This window comes from Bombina bombina, chromosome 5 (assembly GCF_027579735.1).
Source record: "Bombina bombina isolate aBomBom1 chromosome 5, aBomBom1.pri, whole genome shotgun sequence".
NCBI lineage: Eukaryota > Metazoa > Chordata > Amphibia > Anura > Bombinatoridae > Bombina > Bombina bombina.
The window spans coordinates 891,519,731-891,535,481 of record NC_069503.1 but is presented as its reverse complement, the minus strand read 5'-3'; the positions used below and the strand labels follow the sequence as shown (position 1 = coordinate 891,535,481).

The 15,751-nt window shown below is 39.5% G+C and overlaps 1 protein-coding gene across 2 annotated transcripts in view; it reads left to right on the top strand.

Moving 5' to 3' along the window:
- Nucleotides 1–15,751, top strand: part of ATP6V1H (ATPase H+ transporting V1 subunit H) — a 364,453-nt gene that overhangs the window by 264,056 nt on the left and 84,646 nt on the right. The window contains exon 13 of one of the 2 annotated variants that reach the window (XM_053715039.1): nucleotides 2,439–2,552. In XM_053715039.1, coding sequence (XP_053571014.1) covers nucleotides 2,439–2,552 — 114 coding nt within the window. Of the gene's footprint in view, nucleotides 1–2,438; nucleotides 2,557–15,751 lie in introns of those variants that run through there. The other variant, XM_053715040.1, reaches the window with a different exon arrangement.

Genomic DNA, 15,751 nt, shown 5'->3' with positions numbered 1-15,751 from the left:
AACCGGCCCAGATGACGCATGACTGTCAGTTATGTTCCAAAGGCCATTCTAGTGGGCCCAATTCTTCGGGACCGGGGAATCAAGGGGTCGTGAAACCATCCGTCTCTGGGGGTTTCTGTCCCTCGAGTGACAAGTTCCCTACCACTTACTGTTGCTATTCGTGCAGGTGACTCAGATTATGCTTATACTTCCCTGGAGGGTGGTTTGTTCCCTCTGGAGGTTGCAGCACGTTTCCGTATTCAAATTCTTATGGCGTTGGCACATCCGCAGCTTCCAGATGTCTGCTTAAGATTATGTTTGTGTTCCGTCAACCCGCGTTCCCTAGGAATGGGGTGGCCCGTTCAGTTATCTGGGGGAGCGACTGGTCCTGAGGCGTCGGTGGAGGTGTGCTGTGATTTTCGGTACAGACTGGCGCGCCTTTGTGTTCTGCTACGGCACATTATGGCATTGTTGGAGGATCCCATCCTTAATGGATATAGGGGTTCTGGGTCTTTTTCTCCAAATAGCTCTCAGAGTTAATTATAAGGGGATGAAGTAATCTTCTTATAGTCTGATTTAAGCATCCTTTTTCTATCTGAGCATGGACAAGGCTGGTCCTGTGGGTGTGCCTGTTTTTCATTGGGCATTAACCTATGGCTTGCCTTTTTTCTTTTTTTTTCTTTTTTTAATCCGGTTAGGATGACTTTTATTTGATTTAACAAGCTCATGTTTTTTGTTTTATATTCCTTTGGAAATTTTCCTTCTGGAAACGATACTCGCGATTTCTTGATCACACTTGTTACTTCTACGGATGTTGTTCTGGGGGCGCATTTAGTCCTCTGTTTGTAGTTTATTCTCGCTCCCTGGGGGTGACTAATTCAGCCTTGCAAGTAAGGGCTGAGGTTCAGCTTCTTATGCCTTGAGGCCTCATGCGGTCACGTGGTGCCTGGCTGGTCTGGTTTTGCCGCTGAGTGCTTGCATTATTGTTTGTGTTTGTTTATTATCTTGTTTTTACAAGTTTCAACTAAACATTCTGAGAAGACCTGCGGGTCTGTGGGGCATGGGGGACTAGTTCAGTCTTCATCGGCCTTCGAGATGGTCGTCTGGGACTCGGTGGAGTTTAAGTCCGTCACACTCCGTAGATTCCGATTCTTCGGGATTTGAGTGTTTTTGTGTGAGGGGAGTGGGAGGAGTATTTAAGCCTTTGGCTGGGGTGTCTCTGCCTCCTCCTGGTGGCCAGGTTCTAATTTTTCCAAAAGTAATGAATGCAGCTGTGGACTCTTTCCATCTGAAGAAAAGAAAATGATCAGGTAAGCATAATTTATGTTTTTAAATCAAGCAAAGATAAGTTTATCATAATCTTATATTTTATAACAAAATTATGACTCAATATGATCCTTTTAAATTCTTGATATTGATTTGCAATAATAACACTGTGGTATTTAAGCACCAATGTCCTGTAAGAGGCAGAAAGTCTGCACAGTGCAGTCATACCTTTTTAATTTGTCAGTTTTTTCACAAGCTTCTCACAGGAAGATCCCAGCCTGTGATTGGTCTTGTTCATATTTGCATCCATTGTTTGATATTCTATTCTTTTCGAGAGATCCAGGCTGAGTTGTAATATGACATTGTCAAATCAAAGAGTAATATTCAATCTGATCCTGAAATGGACAAGGAATTATAAAGAAGGACTGAAAGACGGTCATATCCCAAAAGAAGGTTTAAATAAATATGGTGCATACTTAGCGTTTTATGAAATAGCAGTCCCTAAAACTGTATCTATCTGTAAAACTACTTTAACTGAATGTGCTGGCTTTATTGTTTTTATATGGTTAAGTGATATAAATACAAACATTTATTTATTTATTATAAGTGCAACCAGGTTGCTTTTCAGTCTGCATTTTCCCCCTGTACTCATTGTTTTCTTCATATACCTGTTGACAATTTTTTTTTTCTTCTCTGTTTTTAATTACTTTTTTCTGAATTAAAATATAACAATCCTGATGCTGAGATGTAATCATTTTAATTCAATTTGCTGTAACATGAGTATGGTGTCTTACAAACTCGGGGTATGGTTATGAAGCTGAAGATTTAATAGACTTGCAAATGTTTTGATTGTAAAAGATGTATAATGAAAATTACAACTGTAATAGCAAAAGTATTTTGCCTAAAAATATTACAATGTTGTAATTTAACATTAAGCAAATCATGCTTATATTTGTAACTATAATAAATTAAAAATCTGTCTTTTTTTGCTTCTGTTATTTAGAATTAGTCAGTTAATTCCTTAATAGAAAGCAATTTGCTTTTGGCATTTCTGTCACCATAGACAAGCACTTGTTTTTCTAGGCAGTTCTCTCAGGGGTAAGTGCCACAGTGGAGATAAATCCATCAGCCTTCTTCTGAAAGACATCAATATGCCAAATAGCATGTCCAAACAACTCTCACGTCTCTTGCAGGGTGATTGAGCAGTTGGATGGAAAACAGCTGGTAATGAACCACATGCATCATGAAGATCAACAAGTCCGCTACAACGCTTTGCTGGCTGTGCAGAAATTGATGGTACATAACTGGTAAGTAACAACTCAATTAAAGCTTCTATAAATATGTTTGCGTGGATTATAATGTATCTTAAATAGAAAATCATCTTTGGATAGATTTTTTTTTTTCTCAAAGTATTTTATTAAAAAAAAAAATCTTAGTTTTAAATTTAAAAAAAAAAATCTGGTTTAATTGAAAACAATCAAATTTTTTTAAAATTAAATTTTTTTTTTTTTTATTCAACTGTGTGTGTGCATATATGTGTGTGTGTATATATATATATATATATATATATATATATATATATATATATATATATAGGGAGTGCAGAATTATTAGGCAAGTTGTATTTTTGAGGATTAATTTTATTATTGAACAACAACCATGTTCTCAATGAACCCAAAAAACTCATTAATATCAAAGCTGAATAGTTTTGGAAGTAGTTTTTAGTTTGTTTTTAGTTATAGCTATTTTAGGGGGATATCTGTGTGTGCAGGTGACTATTACTGTGCATAATTATTAGGCAACTTAACAAAAAACAAATATATACCCATTTCAATTATTTATTTTTACCAGTGAAACCAATATAACATCTCAACATTCACAAATATACATTTCTTACATTCAAAAACAAAACAAAAACAAATCAGTGACCAATATAGTCACCTTTCTTTGTAAGGACACTCAAAAGCCTGCCATCCATGGATTCTGTCAGTGTTTTGATCTGTTCACCATCAACATTGCGTGCAGCAGCAACCACAGCCTCCCAGACACTGTTCAGAGAGGTGTACTGTTTTCCCTCCTTGTAAATCTCACATTTGATGATGGACCACAGATTCTCAATGGGGTTCAGATCAGGTGAACAAGGAGGCCATGTCATTAGATTTTCTTCTTTTATACCCTTTCTTGCCAGCCACGCTGTGGAGTACTTGGACGCGTGTGATGGAGCATTGTCCTGCATGAAAATCATGTTTTTCTTGAAGGATGCAGACTTCTTCCTGTACCACTGCTTGAAGAAGGTGTCTTCCAGAAACTGGCAGTAGGACTGGGAGTTGAGCTTGACTCCATCCTCAACCCGAAAAGGCCCCACAAGCTCATCTTTGATGATACAGCCCAAACCAGTACTCCGCCTCCACCTTGCTGGCGTCTGAGTCGGACTGGAGCTCTCTGCCCTTTACCAATCCAGCCACGGGCCCATCCATCTGCCCCATCAAGACTCACTCTCATTTCATCAGTCTATAAAACCTTAGAAAAATCAGTCTTGAGATATTTCTTGGCCCAGTCTTGACGTTTCAGCTTGTGTGTCTTGTTCAGTGGTGGTCGTCTTTCAGCCTTTCTTACCTTGGCCATGTCTCTGAGTATTGCACACCTTGTGCTTTTGGGCACTCCAGTGATGTTGCAGCTCTAAAATATGGCCAAACTGATGGCAAGTGGCATCTTGGCAGCTGCACGCTTGACTTTTCTCAGTTCATGGGCAGTTATTTTGCGCCTTGGTTTTTCCACACGCTTCTTGCGACCCTGTTGACTATTTTGAAAGAAAACGCTTGATTGTTCGATGATCACGCTTCAGAAGCTTTGCAATTTTAAGAGTGCTGCATCCCTCTGCAAGATATCTCACTATTTTTTACTTTTCTGAGCCTGTCAAGTCCTTCTTTTGACCCATTTTGCCAAAGGAAAGGAAGTTGCCTAATAATTATGCACACCTGATATAGGGTGTTGATGTCATTAGACCACACCCCTTCTCATTACAGAGATGCACATCACCTAATATGCTTAATTGGTAGTAGGTTTTCGAGCCTATACAGCTTGGAGTAAGACAACATGCATAAAGAGGATGATGTGGTCAAAATACTCATTTGCCTAATAATTCTGCACTCCCTGTATGTATATATATAATATACACACACATACATACAACAATTAAAATTATGGGTTGGCGAAAAGTGAGTATAAAATCCTCCACTAAACACAAAATGTAGAGAAAATAACTCATTGTATTGTTTATTTACAAATCTAGACAAGTCAGAAGGCTTGCTTTTCCCACAGAAAACCTCTGAATACACTGTTTCTAATGCAGCAAAGGATTCTGGGTAAGATATGCAAATGAGGTTCACAATGACTGAATTTTTTACTTCAACCTGCTTTTAGGCAGACTGACCTTTATGCCATAGCATCGCTGTATGCACAGCTTTTAATCTTGACTATGGTTAGTACAGTGATTCAGACCAATCCCAGGACATCCGTTTCGTTGTTTTTGCCACTCATCCGCTGGGAGTAGGTTGAATCATTGCTGGGTAAAGTTGATTTCTGGTGTGAAATACAACAATAATTAAAATTATGGGGAGGCGAAAAGTGAGTTTAAAATCCTCCACTAAGCACAAAATGTAGAGAAAATAACTCATTGTGTAGTATATTTACAAATCACTGTACTAACTCTAGCTAAGCTTAAAATCTGTGTACACAGCAATTCTATGGCGTAAAGGGAAGTCTGCGTTAAAGCAGTCTAAAGTAAAAAAGTGAGTCATTGTAAACCTCATTTGAATATCTTACCCAGAATCATTTGCTGCATTGGAAACAATGTATTCAGATTTCTGTGGTAAAAATATATACTGATACAAACTATTTAAAGTAAGTACACCTAGGTGTTCCCACTCTAATAGAAAAAGTAGCGCACACTCAAAATATATATTAGTGTTATTTTTTATATATATATATATATATATATATATATATATATATATATATATGCAATTGAAATATATTAAATAAAATACTAAATGCACTATACCACAATAAATAAATTTAAAATTAATTAAAAATAAGCAATACTGTATGATAATGGTTAAAAAAGCAACAATACTGTATAATATCAACAATACTGTATAATATAGAATAAAATATCTGATCCTTCTAGTAGTGAGATATATTCTCCTTGAATTTTTATGTCAAAAAGAGGTGTTGAGTGCTGCTCGTCCAAAATGGGCTCAAGGTTCAAGTCAACAGCTGCAAGTATCTAAAAAGACAAGCACAAAAAAACACTTCTCATAGTGCAGGTCAATTTAATTACAAGATACAATCACATATAAAAAAGCAAACACCCCTAAGGTATTTCCTACTCACAACTAAAACCTCAATAATATGAGGTAAGGACGAACAATTGGATATATCAGTGTCCCCACTTATTCACAAACAATATCGCCAAAGTCCTTAAGCACAACAAAATCCCGTTTTCCTCCAGGAATCCCTTGTGACACGGATTGGAGACCAAGTGTTTGTAAATGTCCAAAGTTTTTCAAGTTTTCAATTCGTGATATGCTTAGGCTGCATAAAAAAAGTCCATAAACAGCACGGAATACTGAAACTACGTGTGTGTCGTAACTGACGTAAGGTGGGCGTGGTCTTACGCGTTTCACGGAAATACGTCCACTTCGTCAGAGGCTTGATGGACGCCCACCCTACAAGCTGATTATTTCAAGACAGCGTAAGAGAACACTCCCACCTTACGTCATAATCTGTCAAACAGATCCGTTCTGTATTCAACAACAGTTGTTCCGTCTTGTCTTATTTAGTATACATGGGATATACATATAGACAACGCTGTGACCCAGGGATATTTGTATTGAACAAGTTTTCTGCGTGATGTCACTCAGGTGATTAGACGGAAGTGGCTAGATGGAGCCTGTAACTAGTCATTTACGACACACACGTTGTTTCAGTATTCCGTGCTGTTTATGGACTTTTTTTATGCAGCCTAAGCATATCACGAATTGAATACTTCAAAAACTTTGGACATTTACAAACATTTGGTCTCCAATCCGTGTCACAAGGGATTCCTGGAGGAGGATTTCGTTGTGCTTAAGGACTTTGGTGATATCGTTTGTGAATAAGTGGGGACACTGATAAATCCAATCGTTCTTCCTTACCTCATATGATTGAGGTTTTAGTTTATGAGTAGGAAATACGTTAGGGGTGTTTGCTTTTTTATATGTGATTGTATGTTGTAATTAAATTGACCTGCACTATGAGAAGTGTTTTTTTGCGCTTGTCTTTTTAGATACTTGTGTGTGTGTGTGTGTATGTGTATATATATATATATATATATATATTAGTGTGTATACTGTATATTTTTATAAGTGTGTGTTTGTTTATATATATATATATATATATATATATGTGTGTGTGTGTATATATATATATATATATATATATATATATATATAGTGTGTGTGTGTATATGTATATATATATATATATATATACACACACACACACACACATTCATTCAACTTTGCAATATACTTTGATTATTTGTTTTGCATTCCTTTTCTGTAACTCTGAAAAATGTGTATATTCCAATTCTGAGGATTGGAAAGCAAACTACAGACTTCATAAGAGTGGCAAACATTTTAAGCAAACATGATATTAATATATTTAGACAGTTTTAACACTTGACTACTGTTGTAATTTCTTTTTTAAGACACAATGTGTCCACGGATCATCTTAATTACTAATGGGATATTCACCTCCTGGTCAGCAGGAGGAGGCAAAGAGCACCACAGCAGAGCTGTTAAATAGCTCCTCCCTTCCCTTCCACTCCAGTCATTCTCTTTGCCTACGTTAGTGATAGGAAGTGGCAAAGTGAGGTGTTAGAAAAGATTCTTCAATCAAGAGTTTATTATTTTTAAAGTAGTGCCAGAGTGTGCTGCTTTGTTCTAGGGTGTAGCCGTAGTCCATATCAGTCTCTAAATTAGAGCTTTTGGTGGCTTTAAAGCAATGGGAACTTGTGGGACATAATTCTCACTGCGCCTCCCATACTGATGCTGCCCTGACTGAGAAAACCTGAAGCATTTTACTCAGGACTTTCGTTTCTTTCCAGGTCCATGGGAGGGAGAGGACCTCTTAAACGTGGAGCTGCCTAACTGCCAGGCAGAACATGAGGGGATAGAGATCTTAGAGAAAGTTTGGGCACTTTCTTAAATTAACATTTGACCTCAACCTCATTTAAATTGGATTCAGACTCCCCTAGTTAGCAGGGGACATTTAGGCAGTCAGGACGCTGACTTATCTTTTAGAGCCTCTACTGTGGCTTATTGGGGAGCATGTCTGATTAACAAACTCAAGGTTAAGAGTTTGAATCCACCCCCATGTGCTACGCTTTATTCCCCTGGCTAATAATAGGGCTTCCTGGGTGAAAGAGACAGTATATCTGCTTGAAGTTTTTTACATTTGGGCTTGCATTGCGGCTTAGACCCCTTATACTCTGCTAGGCACTGACTGTAATATAAATGAGCCTGACACTAAGGGAGTATGACACATGTTGCTGGTCAGGCTGTCTACTTGATTCCGGGGGTGACAAGGAGATCGGGTGGTTACATGTTTCTTTCATGTAATTAGCAAGAGTCCATGAGCTAGTGATGTATGGGATATACATTCCTACCAGGAGGGGCAAAGTTTCCCAAACCTCAAAATGCCTATAAATACACCCCTCACCACACCCACAAATCAGTTTTTACAAACTTTGCCTCCCATGGAGGTGGTGAAGTAAGTTTGTGTTAGATTCTTCGTTGATATGCGCTTCGCAGCAGGCTGGAGCCCGGTTTTCCTCTCAGTGTGCAGTGAATGTCAGAGGGATGTGAAGAGAGTATTGCCTATTTGAATTCAATGATCTCCTTCTACGGGGTCTATTTCATAGGTTCTCTGTTATCGGTCGTAGAGATTCATCTCTTACCTCCCTTTTCAGATCGACGATATACTCTTATATATACCATTACCTCTACTGATTCTCGTTTCAGTACTGGTTTGGCTTTCTACTACATGTAGATGAGTGTCCTGGGGTAAGTAAGTCTTATTTTTGTGACACTCTAAGCTATGGTTGGGCACTTTTATATAAAGTTCTAAATATATGTGTTTAAACATTTATTTGCCTTGATTCAGGATGTTCAACATTCCTTATTTCAGACAGTCAGTTTCATTATTTGGGATAATGCATTTGAATAATCAATTTTTTCTTACCTTAAAATTTGACTTTTTTCCCTGTGGGCTGTTAGGCTCGCGGGGGCTGAAAATGCTTCATTTTATTGCGTTATTCTTGGCACTGACTTTTTTGGCGCAAAAATTTTCTAAATCTTAAGAAGGCTATGTCTGTTATTCCTCCTTCTAGTAAACGTAAAAGGATGAATTTTTAAATAAACATCATCATTCTGATTCTGATAATGATTCCTCTGGTTCAGAGGATTCTGTTTCAGAGGTTGATACTGATAGATCTTCATATTTATTTAAAATGGAATTTATTTGTTCTTTGCTTAAAGAAGTATTAATTGCATTAGAAATAGAGGAATCTAGGTAATCTTCTTAGACCTGCTATATCTTTAGCGGATGTTGCTGCAGCTTCAACTTTCTGGTTGGAAGCTTTAGCGCAACAAGTAACATCATAATTCCCATAGCATTGTTAATCTTCTTCAACATGCTAATAATTTTATTTGTGATGCCATCTTTGATATCATTAGGGTTGATGTCAGGTATATGTCTTTAGCTATTTTAGCTAGAAGAGCTTTATGGCTTAAAACTTGGAATGCTGATATGTCTTCTAAGTCAACTTTGCTTTCCCTTTCTTTCCAGGGTAATAAATTATTTGGTTCACAGTTGGATTCTATTATTTCAACTGTTACTGGGGGAAAGGAACTTTTTTACCACAGGATAAAAAATCTAAAGGTAAATTTAGGTCTACTAATCGTTTTCGTTCCTTTCGTCACAATAAGGAACAAAAGCCTGATCCTTCCCCTACAGGAGCGGTATCAGTTTGGAAACCATCTCCAATCTGGAATAAATCCAAGCCTTTTAGAAAGCCAAAGCCAGCTCCCAAGTCAACATGAAGGTGCGGCCCTCATTCCAGCCCAGCTGGTAGGGGGCAGATTGCGATTTTTCAAAGAAATTTGGATCAATTCGATTCACAATCTTTGGATCCAGAACATTGTTTCACAAGGGTACAGAATAGGCTTCAAGATAAGGCCTCCTGCAAGAAGATTTTTTCTTTTCCGTGTCCCAGTAAATCCAGTGAAGGCTCAAGCATTTCTGAAATGTGTTTCAGATCTAGAGTTGGCTGGAGTAATTATGCCAGTTCCAGTTCTGGAACAGGGGCTGGGGTTTTACTCAAATCTCTTCATTGTACCAAAGAAGGAGAATTCCTTCAGGCCAGTTCTGGATTTGAAAATATTGAATCGTTATGTAAGGATACCAACATTCAAAATGGTAACTATAAGGACTATTCTGCCTTTTGTTCAGCAAGGGCATTTTATGTCCACAATAGATTTACAAGATGCATATCTGCATATTCCGATTCATCCAGATCACTATCAGTTTCTGAGATTCTCTTTCCTAGACAAGCATTACCAGTTTGTGGCTCTGCCGTTTGGCCTAGCAACAGCTCCAAGGATTTTTACAAAGGTTCTCGGTGCCCTTCTATCTGTAATCAGAGAACAGGGTATTGTGGTATTTCCTTATTTGGACGATATCTTGGTACTTGCTCAGTCTTCACATTTAGCAGAATCTCATATGAATCAACTTGTATTGTTTCTTCGAGAACATGGTTGGAGGATCAATTTACCAAAGAGTTTGTTGATTCCTCAGACAAGGGTAACCTTTTTAGGTTTCCAGATAGATTCAGTGTCCATGACTCTGTCTCTGACGGACAAGAGACATCTGAAATTGGTTTCAGCTTGTCGAAACCTTTAGTCTCAATCCTTCCCTTCGGTAGCCTTATGCATGGAAATTCTAGGTCTTATGACTGCTGCATCGGACGCGATCCCCTTTGCTCGTTGTCACATGCGACCTCTTCAGCTCTGTATGCTTAACCAGTGGTGCAGGGATTTTACAAAGATATCTCAATTAATATCTTTAAAACCGATTGTACGACACTCTCTGACGTGGTGGACAGACCACCATCGTTTAGTTCAGGGGGCTTCTTTTGTTCTTCCGACCTGGACTGTGATTTCAACAGATGCAAGTCTGACAGGTTGGGGAGCTGTATGGGGGTCTCTGACAGCACAAGGGGTTTGGGAATCTCAGGAGGCGAGATTACCAATCAACATTTTGGAACTCCGTGCAATTTTCAGAGCTCTTCAGTCGTGGCCTCTTCTAAAGAGAGAGTCGTTCATTTGTTTTCAGACGGACAATGTCACAACCGTGGCATATGTCAATCATCAAGGAGGGACTCACAGTCCTCTGGCTATGAAAGAAGTATCTTGAATACTGGTATGGGCGGAATCCAGCTCCTGTCTAATTTCTGCGGTTCATATCCCAGGTATAGACAATTGGGAAGCGGATTATCTCAGTCGCCAAATGTTACATACGGGTGAATGGTCTCTTCACCCAGAGGTATTTCTTCAGATTGTTCAATTGTGGGGACTTCCAGAAATAGATCTGATGGCTTCTCATCTAAACAAGAAACTTCCCAGGTATCTGTCCAGATCCAGGGATCCTCAGGCGGAAGCAGTGGATGCATTGTCACTTCCTTGGAAGTATCATCCTGCCTATATCTTTCCGCCTCTAGTTCTTCTTCCAAGAGTGATTTCCAAGATTCTAAAGGAGCATTCGTTTGTTCTGCTGGTGGCTCCAGCATGGCCTCACAGGTTTTGGTATGCGGATCTTGTCCAGATGGCTACTTGCCAACCGTGGACTCTTCCGTTAAGACCAGACCTTCTATCGCAAGGTCCTTTTTTCCATCAGGATCTCAAATCCTTAGATTTGAAGGTATGGAGATTGAACGCTTGATTCTCAGTCATAGAGGTTTCTCTGACTCCGTAATTAATACTATGTTACAGGCTCGTAAATCTGTATCTAGAAGATATATTATCGAGTCTGGAAGACTTACATTTCTTGGTGTTCTTCTCATCATTTTTCTTGGCATTCTTTTAGAATTCCTAGAATTTTACAGTTTCTTCAGGATGGTTTGGATAAAGGTTTGTCTGCAAGTTCCTTGAAAGGACAAATCTCTGCTCTTTCTGTTCTTTTTCACAGAAAGATTGCTAGTCTTCCTGATATTCATTGTTTTGTACAGGCTTTGGTTCGTATAAAACCTGTTATTAAGTCAATTTCTCCTCCTTGGAGTTTGAATTTGGTTCTGGGGGCTCTTCAAGCTCCTCCGTTTGAACCTATGCATTCCCTGGATATTAAATTACTTTCTTGGAAAGTTTTGTTTCTTTTGGCCATCTCTTCTGCTAGAAGAGTTTCTGAATTATCTGCTCTTTCTTGTGAGTCTCCTTTTCTGATTTTTCATCAGGATAAGGCGGTGTTGCGGACTTCATTTAAATTTTTACCTAAGGTTGTGAATTCTAACAACATTAGTAGAGAAATTGTGGTTCCTTCATTGTGTCCTAATCCTAAGAATTCTAAGGAAAGATCGTTGCATTCTTTGGATGTAGTTAGAGCTTTGAAATATTATGTTGAAGCTACTAAAGATTTCCGAAAGACTTCTAGTCTATTTGTTATCTTTTCTGGTTCTAGGAAAGGTCAGAAGGCTTCTGCCATTTCCTTGGCATCTTGGTTAAAGTCTTTGATTCATCATGCTTATGTTGAGTCGGGTAGAACTCCGCCTCAAAGGATTACAGCTCATTCGACTAGGTCAGTCTCTACTTCCTGGGCATTTAAGAATGAAGCTTCGGTTGATCAGATTTTCAAAGCAGCAACTTGGTCTTCTTTGCATACTTTTACTAAATTCTACCATTTTGATGTGTTTTCTTCTTCTGAAACAGTTTTTGGTAGAAAAGTACTTCAGGCAGCTGTTTCAGTTTGATTCTTCTGCTTATATTTTCAGTTTTTTTCATTATAAGATTTAAACTTTGTTTTGGGTGTGGATTATTTTTCAGCGGAATTGGCTGTCTTTATTTTATCCCTCCCTCTCTAGTGACTCTTGCGTGGAAGATCCACATCTTGGTTATTCATTATCCCATACGTCACTAGCTCATGGACTCTTGCTAATTACATGAAAGAAAACATAATTTATGTAAGAACTTACCTGATAAATTCATTTCTTTCATATTAGCAAGAGTCCATGAGGCCCACCCTTTTTGTGGTGGTTATGATTTTTTTGTATAAAGCACAATTATTCCAATTCCTTATTTTTTTATGCTTTCGCACTTTTTTCTTATCACCCCACTTCTTGGCTATTCGTTAAACTGATTTGTGGGTGTGGTGAGGGGTGTATTTATAGGCATTTTGAGGTTTGGGAAACTTTGCCCCTCCTGGTAGGAATGTATATCCCATACGTCACTAGCTCATGGACTCTTGCTAATATGAAAGAAATGAATTTATCAGGTAAGTTCTTACATAAATTATGTTTTTCCCTTTTATTTATGTATTGATGACAGTCTGAGTGTTTGGTTGATCAATTGACACATTAGCTGATTAGCAATGTCAAAACTGAGCTAATGCTTTTTTCTACCGGGGCGACATTACCGCGATAACTGTGGTGGTGGATATGTTATCTTGAGACGTAAGGTCTAGCCTTTTACTCCCGGCGCCTTTACTCAAACAATGGCGACCGGGAGATAGTTTGGATGATGCCCACGAGGGGCGGAGTTGGTTAACGGCGCCAAGGCTTTCTCTCCTCCCTCCTAACAGTTCTGATTACGCTAGGAGTGGAGGATGGCGCCGTGCATAGAGACTCTTCCTTATTGTCACTTCCGGTTATCGGAAGACATGGAGGACTTTGTGACTAAATGTTTGCGCTTTAGTTCAGCACTATAATGTGCTCAGCTTCGGTATAGGCAGGTTGTCTAACATTTCTGCTCGTCAAGCTGAAGGTTTAGATGTACTGACAAGTTCCTCATACATATTCAATGTTTGCTTTGATAAAAATGAAGATGTGTTACTTTTTAACATTTAAAGGGACAGTACCACTTGCCATATGTGGATTTTTATTTGCAATTGGTTAAGTTTTTATTTCATTATTCTGCCATATGTGAGGGAGGTTGACATTCCCTAGGGGGGAAGGAGTAGTTTCAGCTTTGCTAAGACAACTATACCCTTAGCGGATAGTTGGGTTTTTTAAAGGTCCTATGGACAAAATTAGAAAAGGGATGTACACCAAGGCTTACAATGGCAACCAGCTGTGTACTTTGCTACCGTCTCTAGTGCAACGGAATATTGATTTGATACGTTGTCTGATGCTTCTAAGTCAGAAACTCCCCTGGATAAAATCCAGGATAGGATAAAAGCTTTCATGTTGGCTAATTCCTTTATTTCAAATTCTTCCTTTCAAGTTATCAAACTGGGAACATAGGTTTCTCTGTTCCAGCTCACAGAGCCTCATGGTTAGAGCCTTGTTCTACGGATATATGCTCTAGGTCTAAACTTATAGTGATTCCTTACCAGGGGAAGACCCTGTTGGGACCTTGCTTGACGGAAATAATCTCTTTTGAAAATTTAAAGAATTTTAAAAAAAAAATCAAAATCAATCTCCAAATAGCCTGTTGTTGAATCAAAGACAGCATGAAGGACATGCCCCTGATCCGGGATTGGATCTTGTAGGGGGCAGACTTCTGTCTTCGCTCAGGCTTGGGTTCGAAAAAAGGTTTTCCTCCCAGAGGCAGGTTTCTGCTTTCAAGATTATCTGCAGATCAGTCGAGAGGAGAAGCGTTCTTACACTGCGTAGGAGACCTCTCAGACCTGGGAGTGATTGTTCCAGTTCCAATACAGATACAGGGTCTGGGTTTTTTATCCCAATCGGGTTGTGGTTCCCCAAAAAGAGGGAACCTTCAGACCACTATTTAGATCTCAAGAGTCTAAACAAATTTCTTAGTCAATTTAAAGGACGCGTAACTTCATGTTGTTCGTGGCTCTTCCTTTTGGTCTTGCTACAGCTTTCAGAGTTTTCACAAAGGCTCTGGGATCGCTGTTGGCGGTGCTTCGGTTACGGAGCATTGCAGTGGCGCCCTATCTTGACGACATCCTAGTCCAGGCGCCATCCTTACAGCAAGCAAGATTTCACTCGGACATGGTGTTATCCTTCCCGTAATCTCATGGGTGGAAGGTAAATTTGGAAAAGTGTTTCTTAGTCCCAAGCACAAGGGTAACTTTCTTGGGAACCATAATAGATTCCATATCAATGAAGATTTTTCTGACAGAAGTCAGGAAATCGAAGAATATCGATACTTGTCTAGTCCTTCAGTCCACTCCTCGGCCTTCAGTGACTTAGTGCATGGAGGTAATCGGGCTGATGGTGGCGGCAATGGATATCATCCCGTTTGCTCGGTTCCATCTCAGACCACTGCAGCTAAGCATGCTCAGGCAATAGAACAGGGATTATGCAGACTTGTCTCCTCGAATAATTCTGGAACAGGGGACAAGGACCTCTCTTCAATGGTGGTTGTCTCTGTATCTTCTCTCCCAGGGGACCTGCTTTCGCAGACCATCTTGGGTGATTGTGACAGCAGACACCAGCCTTCTGGGGTGGGGAGCAGTCTGGGACTCCCTGAAGGCTCAGGGAGTTTGCACTCAGAGTCTGTTCTTACTATAGACATTCTGAAGCTGAGAGCGATCTACAATGCTCTTCTGGCCTGGCCACAGTTAGCCACGGTCCAGTTTATCAGGTTCCAGTCGGATAACATAACTTCAGTGGCTTACATCACTCATCAGGGAGGAATGAGGAGTTCCTTAGCGATAACAGAGGTAGCCAAAATAATCCAGTGGGCAGAAGTCCACTCCTGATACCTATCGGCGATCCACTTCCCAGGGGTGGATAATTGGGAAGCGGATTTCCTGAGCAGGCAAACATAGTTTCTCAAGTTGGGTCAACCTGAATTGGATCTCATGGCGTTCTCAAAATGCCAAGCTCCAGAGATACGGGTAGAGGTCCACGGACCCCCAGGTGGAACTGATAGAGGCCCCTTTCCTTTACTCTGTTTGCTCTTCTTCCTTGGGTAATTGCTCAAATCAAACAGGAGAGGGCTTAGGTGATTCTCATAGTTCCGGCTTGGCCTTGCAGGATTTGGTCTGCGGATCTGGTGGAGATGGCATCTCTACCGCCTTGGAGACTTCCATTGAGGAGGGACCCTCTGATTCAGGGTCTTTTCCTTCATTGAAATCTAGTTTCTCTGAAGCTGACTGCTTAGAGATTGTACGCTTTATTTTATTCAAGCGAGGGTTTTTCTGATTCGGTCATAGAGACTATGATTCAGGCTCGTAAGCCTGTGCCTAGAAGGATTTACCATAAAATTTGGCGTAAATTCCTTTA